This window comes from Sapajus apella, unplaced genomic scaffold (genome assembly GCF_009761245.1).
Source record: "Sapajus apella isolate SASKATOON/1434 unplaced genomic scaffold, GSC_monkey_1.0 scaffold13, whole genome shotgun sequence".
Lineage (NCBI taxonomy): Eukaryota > Metazoa > Chordata > Mammalia > Primates > Cebidae > Sapajus > Sapajus apella.
The window spans coordinates 16,949,223-16,967,413 of NW_022436953.1; the positions used below are offsets into that span (position 1 = coordinate 16,949,223).

The 18,191-nt window shown below is 40.7% G+C and overlaps 1 protein-coding gene across 9 annotated transcripts in view; it reads right to left on the minus strand.

Moving 5' to 3' along the window:
• NRAP (nebulin related anchoring protein) overlaps positions 1-18,191 on the minus strand; it is a 75,591-nt gene that overhangs the window by 42,233 nt on the left and 15,167 nt on the right. For 4 of the 9 annotated variants that reach the window (XM_032281666.1, XM_032281668.1, XM_032281673.1 and 1 more), the window contains exons 10-18: positions 16,588-16,695; positions 15,455-15,571; positions 13,082-13,186; positions 11,516-11,623; positions 10,380-10,484; positions 4,182-4,280; positions 3,174-3,278; positions 1,909-2,016; positions 1,562-1,663 (exon numbers count right to left, since the gene is read on the minus strand). In XM_032281666.1, the coding sequence (XP_032137557.1) occupies positions 1,562-1,663; positions 1,909-2,016; positions 3,174-3,278; positions 4,182-4,280; positions 10,380-10,484; positions 11,516-11,623; positions 13,082-13,186; positions 15,455-15,571; positions 16,588-16,695 (957 nt within the window). The remainder of the gene's footprint in view (positions 1-1,561; positions 1,664-1,908; positions 2,017-3,173; positions 3,279-4,181; positions 4,281-10,379; positions 10,485-11,515; positions 11,624-13,081; positions 13,187-15,454; positions 15,572-16,587; positions 16,696-18,191) is intronic. The other 5 variants (XM_032281670.1, XM_032281669.1, XM_032281667.1 and 2 more) reach the window with 3 other exon arrangements.

Genomic DNA, 18,191 nt, shown 5'->3' on the forward strand with positions numbered 1-18,191 from the left:
ATGCTTAGTACAGGGACTGTCACATAGCAAACACTTGATAAATGTTAGCATGACAATAACAGTGGTGGTTTGGTGGTGATGATGGTGGTAGTGACAGCGGTGGTGGTGATGGTAGTGATGACGGTGACTGATGATGGTGGTGATGATACGGTGATGGTGATTGTGGTGTGGTGGCTATGACAATGGTGATGGTGACGGTGATAGTGGTGATGACGGTGTGGTGATGGCGAAAGACAGTGTGCTATAGTAGAAACAGTGTGGTGCCAGGTAATAAGAGTTCTAGGGTCTAATTCGCTACCCCTCTACCACTACCACCAACAACCATATGGTTTTGGGCAAGACACAATCTTTTTGACCCCCAGTTCCTTCAACTGCAAATATGTAACACCAATGTGTTCTGTCTAATCTGAAACCAAATTCTCAATGCCCCTTTATGCTTCGTGATTATGCACTTCATTCGGCTTATTCTGTAGACACATCCAAAATGGCAGCCCAGATGCCAACTTATTCTATTCAAACTATGGCTCTTTAATGACTCATCGGGTAACTATATCCAACTGTACCATCGGAGCAGCATAAGTTGGCCCCACAGCTTGGAACAGGCCCTCATAAAGCAGATACTCCATGTTCATGTGTCTTTTTTGCCTATTCACCATCGGTAGGGGAGACTTTATTAGAAACCAGGTCTGTTTCTTCCAGCAGAACTCTCCTTCTTCAAACCTTTTGGTAAGTGACATTTAACAAGGTTCCTCTCCAGCCATTACAGTTGTTTACAAGCATCATCATTCTGATTGGCTGGAGCCTGGGAGATGCCGTCTTGCTAAATATTTGAATATCCTATGTGTTGTAACCACAGGACCAGGACAGCACCACACTAAGCAGGATGCTTTTGCTACACAAGGGAGAAGCTTACTATGTGCTGTCCATTCTATAGCCCCAGGGTCTCGTACAGTGTCTTGCCCTTAGTAGTCACTTGGCAAACATTTGTGACATGAATAAATGCATCTGAACACCTTTTTACCTCGATCAGCAGATGCTGTCACCCTTAGGTCCACACTCCTCACATACTTTTAAAAGATAGTATACTTTGGCAAAATAAATAAACCAAACAAGCTTCTTATGCAAGCCAGAAAAGAAAAGAGTTTCAGGGTAGAAGTGAATCAAAAGGTAACAGTCCCAAGTGAAATAGGCCCAGGAAAAACTTTTTTTTTTTTTTGAGACGGAGTTTCACTCATGTTACCCAGGCTAGAGTGCAATGGCGCGATCTCGGCTCACCGCAACCTCCGCCTCCTGGGTTCAGGCAATTCTCCTGCCTCAGCCTCCTGAGTAGCTGGGATTACAGGCACGCGCCACCATGCCCAGCTAATTTTTTGTATTTTTAGTAGAGACGGGGTTTCACCATGTTGACCAGGATGGTCTCGATCTCTTGACCTCGTGATCCACCTGCCTTGGCCTCCCAAAGTGCTGGAATTACAGGCTTGAGCCACCGCGCCCGGCCAGGAAAAACTTTTAAAGTAACACAACTGTAAGTGAGGGGTTGGGGGTCAGAAAAAGAGTTTACCTCACTGCTCATCTTAGCAACCTGCAGGGAGTGCAGAAGCCTAGAGTCGGCTGTTCCTGTGGCTTTGCCTTTTGTCTTTTCATAGTCTTCTTTATATTTAATCTTGAGAGAAAGAAGAACATCTACTGTGAGTGAGAGAGAAACTTTGCTGTCTAAGGGGCTCTGGTTTTAACAAGTGCAAGGGGAACAATTCTGAGAAAAACAGCCCCGCCAGTCTTTCACAAATCCAGAGGATTAAAGTATTGTGATGTTTACGATGTTAACAATCATTATTTTTGTGGCAGGACCACTGACATTTTATTGGAACCATTTCTTATGCATTCCTGAGTTAATGAGAGAAAACCTACATTGCTAGCAAGCTCCCCAGAGGCTTTGGCGGCCAGCAGAGACATGGCATCCAGCTTCATCTCAAATCCTCTCCCCTTCGTCTTCTCCCAGCCTTCTTTATACTTAACCTGACAAACAAAACCGCAAGTGAATAGGAGTTGCTACCCATATTCCTGCTGAAAGTCAAAGAAGATTTTTTTAAAGCGAAGTTGGTTTTTTCCTCTATTTACAGACCGGAGTCTTGGCTGTTATTATCAAAATGATAACAGTAATTATTAACACAGTTAATTGAGTCCTTAGCTGTAGAGCTATGCAGGCCAGTGGTAATGGAACAGGACAAAGAGAAGACCCACGCATTGCTCCTTGATCTGTTGTTTTCTGATCATGTGACTTTGGCCAGTGACCTCTTGAGGCCTCAGTCTCCTATTTGCAAAGAAAGTATGGTATTCTCTTTCTCAGAATTGCTGTGAGAATAAATTGGATAAAATATATGGAAAGAGATCTTAAACTGGTAAAGTATAACATAAATGTGAAGTGTTGACATTGCCCTGGCAATAAGCTACTGATTATTGGCCTTTTCCTAAATGAGTTCTACTCATTGACCACAAATCTTCCCATTGGGCCTGTGAGGCTCGGAGAGATTAAAGAGCTTACCTAAGGTGACATACATTTTAAAATGGCAGTGTCAACATCTGAACTCAGGTCTCTCTGACACCAAAGCCCATGCCACTAACTGTGCCTCTATAATACCTCCGGGGGCTTATGATAATTCCACACATACAGTGCCTGCCCCAGGATAGAACAGGCATTTAAACAATGTTAGTTCTTTTTGTTTTCTTCTCCTGCCCCCAAAATTCCATTTAGAGTGAGAAGCCAAATCATAGCCCACTTGTGACTCCGAGAGAAATCTGATGATGCAGACTGATCTTCTTAAAACTTAAATTTCCTCCGCACAGCAAACCACCAGTTCACTAAGATGATGAGGATGAGGATGTAGGGATGTAGGGGTGTGTGTGTGTGTGTGTGTGTGTGTGTGTGTGTGTGTGTTCACACATGGATTGTACACATGCTCATATAGTGGGAATAAATGTCTATGACTAATTTTTCACTAGTAAACTATCATGCACCATGACATAGCAAAATTCAAAGTTACAACTTGATGGATTCCTCTGATGAGCCTTTCTCAGGGTCAGACACTTCCCATTTGGCGGACCATCCCGGTATCTTTGTTCTGATATCACTCCATAACCCCCCTCACCTTCTTCACCCCACATTGCTCGCTTACCTCACTAAAGAGTTCAGCATTCGTTTTGGCCTTCACCAGCTGAGGGACATCCTGTGGCAATGTGTAATTCAACTTATTTTTTTCATAGTCAGCACGGTAATTCACCTGTTTGATTTAGAATAAATCCGTAGGGTTTTTATATGGGCAGAAAGAGAACTTTAGAGGCTCATAACTCTTACTCCCTTAGACCCATAGCTGAGAAGGAGTTTCCAGAAAAGGCATTTTACAAGGAAGCCTGTACTTTTTGTAAACAGTTTAAATTAATGAACTGAAGGTGTCAAATGAAAAGTAAAAAACTCAAAGGCGCACTCGAATTTGTGAGTTTGCAAAAGAGTTCCCTGTGACTGCTTTACCAACTCCCCCTACAAGCACTTGAGAATATTGAACTTTTTAAAAAACCATTTTGCTGCAGTGCAGGGTAATTATCAAACGCCTGCTCACAATGACAGAAAGCCATCTTAAATCACACATGCAGAGGAAAGCCATCCAGACGTGTGATTCCTGTTGGATGAATATGGCATCATCTGAGAAGCATTCTTGACCAGAAATTAAACTTGAACTTTGGATGATTGGTGAGGTTAAGAATTATTGTTAGCTTTTTGATGTGATATGATAAAATTACATAATTATGTTTTTCTTTTTTACCTTTTAGAGATTCATATAGAAATATTTACAGATTACATTGTACAATACCTGAGATTGATTTCAAAATAATATGGAAAAGGAGAATTGGACAAGCATATAGATGAAGCAGGGTGGCCATGAGCTGATGGCTGTTGAAGATGGGTGACAGGTACATGGGGATTCATTATGCTATTCTCTACTTTGTATATATTCAAAATTTTCCATAATAAAAAGTTTAAAAGAAGTGGGGGTCATTTTCTGGCTGTAATAAGATATGTGTCACCATTCATGAAAGTCAAATCCTTGAAGGTCAAATGTCCCAGAGGCCTCAAAGCAGCAATTTCAAGACCCCCACATCCGGCGGGGCAAGGGCCAGTTACTTACATGACTCAGCTGCTGGGCATTGATTTTGGCTTGAACAATCTGTGGAGTGTCAGTCACAAAGCTGTACTTCAACTTGTTGATGCTTTGCCTATAATTGGCCTGGGTAAAAACAGGCACAGATGTCATTTGCTCTTTTCTTGAAGATTTGCTTAGCTCCCTCTCCCAAGCTCAATAAAGTGGCAATTCTCAAATTACTATGTAGAAAAAGACTCAGATATTCCAACTGGATACTGACAGACGCTCCAAGCCCACAGACAGAAATACAGTGCGTTATAGAGTGAGAGACCTAACAGGCAACTCATAAAAGAGGTGAACTCACTGGCGGGTGAACGTAGAGAAAGATGGTCAGCCACACTATTAATGAGAGAAAGGCATACCAAAAGCACAAGATACCCTTCCACACAACCTGAAGAGCCAAAGTTAAAACTGCTGATGATACAAAGAGATGGCAAAGGATGGGGACTTAGGAAAACTCTCACTATGGTGCTAGAAGAAGTGCAGATTGGTATAATCACTTTGAAAAACAGTATGGCATTTGGGCACATATGCATATCCTATGTCCCAATAATTCTGTGCCTAGGGCTTATTCTCAATGAAAACATGTGCATGAGGTCGTTTTATAAATACTTAAAGCTGTACATCCACACATAGTGTACTTTTCTATATACATCTTATATACCAAAAAGAGAGGTATTTAAAAAAAGTAAAATGAAAGAGTAACAAAAAGTCCAACCAAGCCATACATTCATCTTTAAGTGGGAGGCAATGGAGCATCAGTGACTCCTTGTAGGCGGCCTGAACATGTCCCAACCCTCTACACTAGCCCCTGCCTGGCCCTCACTTCTGCTTTGCCAGAGTCCCCAAGGAAACTGCCCTAAGCTTGTCACTTTCACAGAAGAAACAGGTTCAAAAGAGGAGGAGGCAGAATCCCTAGTGCTGCTGGATGCATTGACTGCCTGGTTTCCACCTCAAGACATCAAGGACTAGTGAATTTTCTCCTTTGAAAATACAAATTGCCCTTTCAAGTATTAAGAATTATTAGCCATTTGCACATAAGAATATATGCATCCAGTCATCTTATTTTTCTCCAGACACACCTGACCAAAATCCACTGCAGAGGGAATGGGAACTTAGGCAGAGAAGTAAAGGAACAGGTTTGAAGCTGGAGAGTAGGTGATAAGGGGTGAGGGGCTAAGGTGAGCTGAGTGGGAGCCCCAGAAACCTACGCAGGCAGAAGTAGAGCTAGGATAAAGAAAATAGGGAGAGGTTGTGGGTAGCAGATAACCTCTTGCACAATTTGTTTTTGTTTATTTATTATTTTCAGACAGAGTCTGCTGTGTTACCCAGGTGGGAGTGCAGTGGCACGATCTCAGCTCACTGCAACCTCCTCCTCCTGGGTTCAGGCGATTCTCGTGCCTCAGCCTCCCTGATAGCTGGGACTACAGGCATGCACCACTATGCCTGGCTAATTTTTGTATTTTTGGTAGAGACAGGGTTTCCCCAGATTGGCCAAGCTGGTCTGGAACTCCTGGCTTCAAGGAATCCTCCTGCCTCAGCCCCCGCAAAGTGCTAAGATTACAGACATGAGCCACCGCACCTGGCCCTCTTTTGGGATTTAACCAAGGTTAGCTGAAATCGAGGTAAAAGAGGAAGAAGTAAACTCATCCCTAACCCTGCCTTTCTTCCCTTATGTTCACCTGGTCCCTTTTATTCATCCACTTGTCCATCCATTTATTTCGTCAACAAACTGTCATGGGGTTTCTACTCTGCAGAGCAAGCAAACTCAGACACTCCCTGCGTACATAAATATCTCAGATGGGTCCTCGCTCCCAGGATCCCAAACTGACCCAGTGCCTCTGGACATCTGAATCTCTGTGCCCACAGGCTCCAGATTGGGCCTGTTTGCCAGCTGGGCTCCCCCAGCTTGGCTCAGAGTGATGAGATCACCACTGAACACTCATTCATAGTTTTCATGTTTCTCTTTTCTTGCCCAAGGCCAAAGGCTCCACCCAGAATCCCACACAGTGTGGCAACTTCTTCAGGCCTGGGTTTTGCCTAAGAACAACACCCCTTTTCTGCATCACCACTATCTAGTGCTGTCTCTGCCTGGACCTCACCTATGGCCTTGGCCAGGCTCTTCTGCCAGCTGGCTCTCCCGCCAGCTGGCTCTCCCCTGCCCAGGGGCCCACACCTTGGCCACTCTTGTACTGTCCTATCATTTCCTGTCTGTCTAGACTACAACCTGAAGTCTTTGCTCTCCTGTCTTCTGCTATATCCTATGGCCACCTCCCTGAGATGACAGCCCACCTCAGGGAGTCTTTGTAGCCCAAAAAACACAAATGTCTCTGGGAGCCAGGGAGACCCCTAGGAGGGTACAAGCTCAACGATTGGCCTTATTGTTGGGGAAAATTCACTAGTTCTTGATGTTGTGAGGTGGGAACCAGGCAGTCAATGCATCCAGCAGCACTAGGGATTCTGCCTCCTCCTCTTTTGAACCTACATCTTCTATGAAAGTACCAAGCTTAGGGCACTTTCCTTGGGGACTCTGGCAAGGTGGAAGTGAGGGCCAGGCAGGGGCTGGTGTAGAGGCTGGGGACATGTTCAGGCTGCCTACAAGGAGTCGCTGATGCTCCATTGCCTCCCACTTAATGATGCATGTGTAGCTTGATTGGACTTTTTGTTTCTCTTTCATTTTACTTTTTTTTAACACCTCTTTTTTGGTGAATTATAAGATGTATATAGAAAAGGACATTATATGTGGATACTGTTGGGGAAGTAAGGAGTCAAGAGGACTGTGGCAAAAGGAGGCAGCGACTGTCCAGCTCTAGGAGACGGTTGTCATGCATCTGGGTAGGGCATACAACAGCCAGATTTTCGAGTTATTCGAAATAATATGGAGAAATCCATATTATTATGAAAAAATTGCAATTTTTAATTGCTAACAAATAGTTCAATATTTTTAAAATTCGGTGACTGCAGCTGAGCGTGGTGGCTCACACCTGTAATCCCAGCACTTTGAGAGTCCAAGGCGGGTAGATCATGAGGTCAGGAGTTTGAGATCAGCCTGACCAACATGGAGAAACCCCGTCTTTACTAAAAATACAAAAATTAGCTCGGCATGGTGGCACATGCCTGTAGTCCCAGCTACTCAGGAGGTTGAGGCAGGAGAATAGCTTGAACCTGGGAGGCGGAGGTTGCAGTGAGCTGAGATTGTGCCATTGCCCTCCACCCTGGGCAACAGAGTGAGACTTCATCTCAAAAAAAAAAAAAAAAAAAAAAATCCAGTGACCCAAGAGAAATAGGTCTAATAGCCACTTTGGGCCCACTGGCTACTAACTTACATATTTCATGTCTTCCCTGGGTCTTGTACTCACTTCATTTTTGCCTGTTCCAACACCAGCTAATCATAATTATGACTAACACATGATTCTTACTACATACCCAGCACCATGCCACGTGCATTATACATGTTAACTCATTTAATCCTTCCCACCAACCTATGGTTAGGCACTATTATTATCCCTACCTCATAATGTGGAAACTGAGGCCCAGAGATTGAAAGTGGCTTGCTCCAGGTCATCCAGGCAGTCAGTATCAGAGATATGAGTCACACCCTGGGAGTCCGCCTCGTAAAGTAGCTTTTAACTTATACACTCTAAACCTGGGTGGCCAAAGCGAATGTGCTTCGAACTATTACTTGTCATTTAAAGATGGGCAAGGGGTTCCCCTTAGCCAGAATTAGCATTGTTTAGACAGGGAAATGCATTCCAGAAACAAGCAAATGACTTACAAGTGAACTTCTAGAACAGGACCTAGAAATAGTAGAGTGCTCCTGATAATGGCTATGGAGTATTTTGTTGGATTTGGAGATTTAAAAACAACATCATTTTGTGCTTTTTAGTTAATGATTCAAGGAGAAAAGTTTTTGCATGTTCTAAGTTTTGGACATGGGGTGTGTGGAGAAAATTAGGAAACATAAAGTCATTTCAATGTCAACTATTAATTAGATTAGAGTAAGGTGGCTTCTGAATGCATTAATTCAGAAGGAAAAATTATCATCTCATAATAGAGTTTATTAGAATTCAGAATTATGCATGATAAAATGTCACGAAAACTGTACTTTTTAAATGGCACATTCCTTCCTCATAATTCTGCATTAAGTATGTTACTGAGAACAATTATCTGACTCTGCAGGACATATTTAAAAGTCTCCATGATTAATCACATCTTTGCAACATTACAAATGCTTGTCTATTGCTTCAATCTACATTTTGAAGGTTTTTTTTTCTTTAGCTAAAGATAGAGTCTCATATTAATTTTATTAGTATTTATAAAATCTATCTAAAAGGAATGCTGTCAAATTAAGAACCCATGCTTGCTTATTTAACTTCATGGCTATTTCACTGCCTTTAAGATTACCAGACAGAGAGACCACAACTGTTCTTGTAAATGGATTCCCCAAACTTCCTGAATACTGAAGTCCCTACATTATGGGTGATAAATTCAAATTCACATCAGAACCAGGAAGGTAAGCTAAAGGAGGTACAGCAACAGAGAGCAGCCACCACTCAGTCCCAGCCACTTGCTGCCTTGTAGGAACTAGGGCAGAATTTCTCAGAGTTTTCAAGGAAAGGTAAGCATATTAGTTTTTATCTGAACTCAGAACTTCTACATGTTGGTTCAATAAAAAACAAACAAACAAACACTATGTAGCCAAACAAAACACTTCTGTAGTTTGACTGTGACTCATTGGCTGCCAGTTTAGAACCCACCTCTAAACTCAATTAACATTTCTAATCCAGTCTAGTTTAACTTTGTATCAGACTTCCCTGGGTGAGCTTCTGGGTGCCTGGTTTGGTCTAGAGTCTTATCTAGATAAACGCAGTAGCAAGTCATGTCATAATGGGAGTACACAGGACTCTATCTTGCATTGTTTGTGCTTCTTATTAGGCATGATTTCTAGAATCTTACTGCAAAAGTACATACTCAAATTTTAATAAGGTGTCCTTCATCTGCAAGTTTCCCAGATAATGTATATACCAAAAAACAAAAACAAAAACAACAAAAAAAGTAGCTTTGGTAGTGGTCAAGTTTAACTCTGTGAAATGAGTAAGTCAAGTCAATCCAACCAAACTTCCTGAGAAAAAGGAAAGCAAAGTTTAGGACCCTGAGCAATTCCTCTGCTTCCTATCTCCTGTTTTATTACAAATTTGAAAAGCCCCTTTTATTCAATAAATATCATTTGCCAAGGATTGTCCTTTGATGTCTGGACACTGGGTTAGACTCTAGAGATATCCAACTGAATCCTACTGCTCCAACTCTGGGCAAAAGAGAGAGAGAGAGAGAGAAGCAAAGACTTATCTACTAGTAGCAAAACCTCAAACAATTTCTAGACTTGTGCTGATCCCAAAGGAAAGTAGCACTGAGCATTCACAAATATACGTTGAATCATTTGTTAAATTATTGACTGATTAGAGATAACCTTCACTGAAAATCACAATACAACCTTACTTCTAAGCCACCTTAAGTACTTTTTAAGCTAGTAGGTGACTTTTATCATTTTCTTTGTACTTTTCTGTATTTTCTAAATTTTCTATAATAAACATGTAAAATTCTTGTAATCAGGAAACAAGAAATTTAATAGATTATACACATTTTGCTTGGAACAAGCCAAACCATAAATAAAACACTGCTGTAATCATTAAGGGATACATATACTTCCCCATGTGCTCCTGAGAAAAAATAAAGTCAGTATTACCACTTCCTCTCAACTTGTGTACATACATTTTATTTTACTTCCTTCAGTCCTTAACATACTATATGTCAAACCTTTTTCTAAAAGAAAAAAAAAAGTCATCCTTAAATGCTTAAAGTCAACCAAATGCTTAAGGAAAAAGCATTTGAAATGTGCCCAGCAGACAAAGGTCACTGAATTCTAGGAGGAAACACTGGAGCCTCAGGTTATTTGCAAGACAAAACTAGAGTTGTCCCTAGTTCACACTGAAAATCTAAGAGTGGGCGAGCACACATTAATGAACTTCCTAGTGCAAAACGGAAAAGGACTTCCCTTTTTTCAATCCCTTCAACCTTCTATGAACTATGGTATCATGTTTCTTTCCATCTTGCTGCCTACAAATCACGCCTCAGGGAGAAAGTGACATGTGATGAAGCAGAAAGAGCTGTTGGAAGAAAACTTACATCTTTCAAGGGCACCAGTTTCATTGTTGTTTGATAAGAAGGCGTGAGAGTGGCTGGGTAGTTGTAGTCGACAATATCATGTTTATAATCAGCTTTGTAGGCAACCTAAGACATGAAGAAAAGAATAAGAATGGAGAAATCAGTTTCTACTTTCTTTTGACTTTGTTTGAATGTCATAAGAAATATTTTTTAAATACCCAGAAACAAATGAATTCAGTTTCATCACCTTCAAGGAAAATTAAATTATGTTCACACTTTTGTCTTTAATTAATCTGAATTTCTCTTAATCCAAAAGTAGTTGACTTCTATCTGTAGCACATTTACTTTATATTTCTTATTAATTACGATGGTGCTTGTCATTTTTGTTGAAAAGAAGCGTTTGCACGTGGATAGACAATGGAAATGCTCCTTGGCTAACCCCAAGAAAATAGATGGAAATGTCAAGAGTCTTTAGAATATTTAATTTTTTTTTCTAAAGGTCAAATTTGATATTCTCAAGCAGAGAAAATCTGACATGTGTATGTTTTAATAATGAAATCAGGTTCCTTTAAGTGTCCTTTACCTCCAAGATTTACAACATGGCATTTGTAAACCTATACACTGGATTAACAAAGCCAAAGAGAGATTAATAGATTATATGCCACAGGGGAAAACAAGGACCTGATCTACTCTGTTATCCCACTACCATGACCAGTGCCAGGCCACAGTAGGTTTTCAATGAATAAAATGATTAAAAAAATGAATGAAGGAACAAACCAGTTTACCAACCAACTCCAAATAAATCACAAAAGCTTTGAAACCTTCGGGAATTTGGAATAAGAATCACAATTATTCGTTTATCTTTCTGTCTCAGAAATCAAAAGTATTATTCACACTGGATTCATTATAATAGATTGAAATACTCTCCAAATTAGAGAAAGCTAAGATCAATAAATTGAAGCCTTTGAAAATGTTCAGGTATTTTGCCTAGCCTTGCTTGTATCCACTAACATTTAGAAACTCTTTTGATTCAGTCTTTCCACAGTCTTTAAAATAGAAGACAGATTTTTTTTTAAGGGAAATTTAAAAAGAATTGGCTGAATTCTTCATGCCCCACCCCACTTCAGTCCTACAGGCCCTTGCATAAAAGGACTTACGTTGCTTGCCAGGCTGCCAACTTTCATAGCATGGAGGGTACGTCTGTCCATACCAACTCCTTCATAGTGGCCTCTCATGTGGTTCTGGTAGTTTTCTTTATATTTATTCTACATGGAAACAGAGTTTTCAACAAAACCATTCCCTTCAGAACTAGTTGAAGATAACTACTCATCTTAATGCATTAAATCCAAAGAAAAAATGCTTAAATATAACCTATTTAAATAGTCAGTGTATCATAGAATAAAAAAATAAGGCAAACTTTTTTCAATAACGTAAATTTTAACCCAGCACAAGTTGGAATAAGACAGGAAAGCAAGGAAACATGGGATCTGATGAGCACAGACAGCAAAAAACAGACTTGACTTTTTGTGTTCATTTTCACATTTTTAGTTTTAAGTTTACCAGATTTTTCCAATGTGAAAATTTACCATGAGACAGTTGCAAGCATTGACTATGCTGGCATCACATACAAAGCCCCATGCTGAGGCTGGTACAAATCACTGCATACCATTACTTCCATTTCTAAATATATGAAGGACAAAACCTGAGCATTGCCAAATTCTGTGATGTAAACATTGGTCACTAGTGCGACCATGTGAAATAATAATGTTATGTACCAAATGCCTCTTACCAAATAAAGAGAAGACCAAAACAGGATGACGAGAGAGAAGACCAAAATAGGAAATTTGGGGTATTAAAATCACCTAAGCTGGGAGACCATTGAGCTTCTAGGTACTGCAAGTATTTAAATAGAATACTACTTATGACTGTATATTAGACATGATTCTACTTATCTGAGTTAATCTTCACAAGTACTCTATGAGGAGGAAGGAACTATTATCATCCCCATTTTAGAGTTGGGCAGAGTGGCTCAGGGAGCTTAAACAACTGCCCAAAATTGGCCACTTTGCTATTAATAACTGTGACATCAACTATGTTGACTCTTAAACCACTACATTTATGCAAAATAAATTCCTCAGTGAGCCTTACACAGTCCCTTGCAATTTTAAATTCTACTATTATGTGCAGCTAAGCAAAAGTAAAATTATATTATCTAGTATAGGTCTTTGACGTCCATGAGGATACATCTTCAGACTTGCTTTGAGAATTTCCAAATTTGCAAATGCCCCCCTAGCACATATCTGCTCATCTGTAAGAGAGGATAATAATGTCTGGCTCCCCAGGTGACTCTGAGGGTGAAATGAGATCATAAACTCAGAAGCACAAAGTCACATTGAGAGGGGGCTTCACATGCTCAGCCAGGCCCCCTCACCAGCATTCATCACTAGGAGCCGGGCACTGCGCTATACACAAAGGATGCAAGGGGTTGGAGAAGACAGGTCCTGCCCAGAGGATTCAGGGTCAAGATCGGGCATGTGACAGAATTTAACACTATGAGGACCAATTCCAGCAGGCAACCGTAACCAAAACTCAGGCATTTATGCCTAAAAGGCCATGCTTCTTCAAGACACATAAATCCATTCCCATAGACTGTCCCTCTTATGAGACCTAAAGACTAAGCTCACAGAAAGTGCCCAAACAAAAGCTTAGCATTAAAAACTCACATCACTGGTAAATTTTGAGATCTTGCTCACGTTCCTGAATTGAGGTGTTTCACAGTAGTTGATACTGTGACCTCTACTACTTTCCAGATCCTTCTTATACTCCACCTTGGAAATCAAAACACCAGATGCACAATAGAATCAAATCTCAAATCACTCTTGAAAATGTCTCAGGACTTGACTAGGATATTTTTAGAAAATTTTCAACCCAAGATTTTAACATATCAAACATAGAATATGCTAAGTTAGCAGGACATATTTTTCCTTATAAAATCAAATCATAATAAATAGTAAATAATCAGTTTTATTCCAAAAATTAAAAGTACATAGTCACTTTCAAGAACAAATACCGTAAGATTTCATAACTTGAAAATGGCAAAACTGGTTTTACAACTCAGGTAGTTACTATTGAGGGGAAATGTTTTAGGGGGATGGATTGTATTTCCTATAATGGAAATGTCTTAGGGGGATATCTGGTTGTGTTCTGTCTCTTGATCTGAGTGCTAGTCACATAGATGTGTCCCACTTAAGGAAATTCCTCCCACTATCATTGAAAATGTATGCACATCTTTACAGGTATACTTCAATACAATTCAACAAGAAAAGTTACTTTACGAGAAGTATAATAAATGAGACCACTCAGATGCAGAGTGTCTTCTAATTTAAAATCAGTTGGCTATTTAAGCTCTCCTGGGTGCCTGGATGTAGGACATGAAGCTACAGTTATTAAATAGACTCCAAGTTATCCCAGCTAATTAGCAGAAGACAGCTAAGGCCAACTACCATTAATAGATGGCTGGTTTGTCTTGCCAACTAAACATAAAGACATAAAGAAATGGAAAGTTCCTTTGCAACTGCTCTACCAAAGGAAACACAACTCAATTTGTAATCATATCTTATAAAACTATATGGTGGGGGTATGTCTTTTAAAAGATGTAAGATGCATTATAGTATGATATAAAGTTAAAAAGTAGACACAATTATATATACAGTCTAATTCTAATTCTATACATATATTTTTATATTCATCCCTTCAGTTACAGCATTTTCATACAGAAAAAAGGCCAAAATGTTAACAGCATTATTCCTGGGTGGTAGAACTGAACTCCCAGTGGTCTGGATCCAGTCTGCCACTAAAAGTTTCTACCACCCAGAACTAGACACTTTACTTTCCAGGCATATGACAAAGTGATAGTCTAATGGTGGAAAAAGATCTCATCTAGATCTAGTGTTCTGTGAGTGAGAGCAAAGGTCAGCAAACTTTTTCTATAAATGACCAGACAATAAATATTTCAGGTCTGGGGGGGCACACTCAACTCTGCCTTTGTAGTTCCAAAGCAGCCACAGATAATACAGAAACAAATGTGATGTGACTGTGTTCCAATAAAGCTTTATTTTAAAAAACAGGCTTTGGGCTGGATTTGTCACTGAGGTTGTGGTGTGTTGATCTCTGGTCTAGAGCACCAGAATTATCTGGAATAATTGTTTAAAATGCGGATTCCAAAACCTCAGCAGCCATCCACCACTTCAAAGTATCTGAGGCTCCTGATGAGGCTTAGGAAAATATCACTGCTGGTGACTCAGAGCAGCCCCAAGTTAGAGGACCGCAGTTAACTAACAGTTTAGGGTAAAGGACTGGCTTTTCCTTTTCCTTAGAAAGGGAAAATATTTTTGGATATTTGCATATCTGTTTGTGAGTTGCACATAGCTTGTTATGTGAGTGCTTTGAATTGCCATAATTGTTCCAGAGCCTGCCAACTCAAATGCCTTCAGTGTCCAGATAAGAAATGCAAATGAAGGAAGCTGCAGTGAAGAACACACTAGGGTGTGAGAAGGATTTAAGGATCTAGAGGGGATATTTCCTTGCCAGATAGTCCTCACAATAAAAAAGTCTTAAACTCTGGGCAAGCCAAACAAAACACACCCCTCTGGCAGCCAGTGAAGCAGGTAAGGTACGGGAAATTCACATGGAACACACAGCTTCTGGGAACTCAGACTTCAGTAATAAGAGAACAAGAGGGATTTGACGTTTGAAACCCTTTTTCCAGTGTTTGATTTGTTTTAAAAGTTGGACCCTCCAGTATTCTTTCTGGCAACTGGAAGCCTGTTGCCTGGCACTTCTGAATATTGACAGCCCTGGGAGGATTTAGGCAGTAACTTCTGAACCACCAGAGAAAGATGTAATGGCTTTGATTCTAGGCTCTCTTGTAAATTGCATTTTACTGCATTTCTGTTCTTGGAAACTGTCACCAATGGGTAGAATAGGTGATGTCACACTTTCAACCAGAGCTTTTTATTATAGGGTCACCCCATTCACTGACTATAGGAGATAAAGCAGGTGATGGCTCATGGGTGTGGCTCTCCCCGAGTACGCACCTCACTCACGAGTTTGTTTACGCTCTGAGCCCGTTTGAGAACCAAGTTGTCTTGAGCTGGAAGCGAGTGATAATGTGCAGCGCCTTTCATCTTATTGAAGTCCTGCCTGTATTTTATCTGAAAACAAACAAAAAAAAAACACGTACACACACACACAAAGCGGGGCTGGAGTTGATGTTTCCATGCTCCAGGAGAGAAATTATTCCAGTTATCTTGGACTTAATGTCTACTACATTTACTTAAAAGAGTTTTCTGAAGGAAAAATAATTCACACAGGTTTTCCTCCTCATTAAATCTATAAACTACTTGGTCCTTTTTTGTTATTAAAATGTTCCTGGCCCTTTTCACACTTTTTACACTTTACACTCTAATTCTGCATGGAAAAAAAGTCTTAAAATATTCATAACAAAAGTTTTCAGTCCAAAGCCATTCTGCCCTTGGTTTAAACACCATTTCTTATCTAGCCTGCTAGTGAGGGGCAGAGTAATATCTTTTAACTTCCTTCCTCAGGCAGCGATGGTGCTGTTATGGTAAATGGGTAATAGGAGAATAGTTATTTGGTAAAGGAAAGGAGAGTGAAGGAAAAGGAAAGGAAAGAAGAAGAAAAGGGCAAGGGGAGGGAAATGAATGCCAGGTTCTGCTTAGACACCAAGTTCTAGTTGGCATGTTAAGCTCTGCAGTGAGCGTGTCACTTTTCCAAGTTTAATTATAGCCTATCTTTCAAGGACTGCCAGCAAGCTAGTGTTCTGCCAATAAAAATCATACATCACCGGGTTACACCCAGTTCGATAATCATATGACTTATTTTAATCAGCTCTTCCCTTAAAATGCTCAATTTCTAGTTGGGTCATTTGGCAAAGACTCTTCTAACACCACTTATCTGGCTAGCCAGCAACTGTACTTGCTTCAAATGGCCTCAAGTGAGCTATGCTGGTTGTCCATATCCATCTCCTTGGAAGCAGACAAATGGGGCCAAGGAAGGCATCATAAATCTGGATGGGGATTGAGGGTTAACATTCTACTTTGGCTCAGCTACAGTAAATGTATCTGCATGTAGATGTCAGTAAACACAGCTTCAGAGTCTCACTTCTCTGCCTCTGTGGTTCTGCGGGTCACACCTACATGGTACTTACGTCACTAGCGAGTTCGTTGGCTTTCTTGGCATTCTGATATGCTGGAGTGATCATAGCTGGGAAGCTGCCCTTTCCCCTGTGCTCCTCATACTCCTCCGGGTAACCCTGCTGGGAGGGTCCAAAACTTCAGTGAGTAATGCTTCCCTCCGGAGATGGGCAGGGTTTAGCAATGGTCACTCACAGAGCCTGTTCTCACCGAAGTTCATCCGCCTTGGATATTCCAGTGATGTCCATGTGATGGTCAAAATGGCAGACCCTGAAATCAGGCCCACTTACTAGTGACCAGCACAGAGTCAGCACTAAATAATGGCAACTGATATCATGATCATCACCATTATTTCCACTGGATAAATCAAGATACTCTACCACTCTCCCAGGCCCATGTGTTATGGAATATTCATTTTTTAACTGACAATCTTTGTCTTCCAGTAGGTCTTGAACACCACCTTACTCACGCCCAATGGCAGATCTATACGGAGACCTCCCCTGGTGGTACTGTCTCCCCTAGGGGTACCGTTGTCACCAGTGGTAGGTGTCGTATAACCAGAAAAGGAGTATTATATAATTTTTGTAATCTGGGAGAAAAACTTGGAATTACCATAAGATTATCTGAAATGGGACTAAATGTATATTTCAGACTAAGGGTAAATGACACCATCATCACATGGCAGATAACCCTTCTCTGGCAGCCAGATGTGCTTCAAGACCCAGCTCAGAGGCAACCTTCTCCCTGTAGAAATCTCTGAGTCCTCCCTCACTCCTGGACCTGCCCCAGGCAGGGTTCTCTGTGTTTTCACTGTACTTTTCCCACAAATCTGGAATAGCCTGTATGGTGCCCCTGTTAGGCTCATGACTTCATCTCTCTGTGGTCTCCTCCAAACCAGGGGCCTGTGCAGCTTCAGCACCAGAGCTTGGACTGTGGCACACATATTTTCTTAAATAAAATAGTTGGGTAAGATTAGAAAATCTGGGCTCCCTGTTATCCAAAAACGAAAACCATTTAGCCTGAGTTCTCCTTTTGCCTGACTACCAGAATGTTCTGGTCAAATATAATAAGTAAAAGAAGGTTAAGTCTTTTAAAAAGGCTCTCAAATTCTTTGGTAATGTGCTTTATGGTTTTGCCCATTCTGCTGTATAGTTTTGTGTTTGCAGCTTTATTTTAACTTCTCTCTTTCTCTGCATGTATGCATGTATGTATGCATGTTGTAAGTGTTAATCTTTTTTCAAGACACCTAATCCTGTTGATTACATGATATAATCCTTTTAACAAGTCTAGTTACTTGTTAAAAAGAAGCATGAATTGCTTGGCATTTAAGGCACTACAGACATTTATAGTTATCTCCCTGCTGGCTTCTCTCTCACTCCCTCCTCCTTATGCCCTGGCGAGTCATGCTAAATCACAACAGTGAAATGCCATACTAGACTGACTCCTCTCAACAGCTGCTGATGGTGCTCTCAAACGACACCCACTTTGATTCTTGCATTTGCTATTTTCAGGACTGAAAACCTCAAAGTGTCCTACCAATCAAGAACCAGCTATGGTACTATGAAGTTACATTTCACCTGTACCTACAGACATGTCTAGGTACACCTATGAAATGATA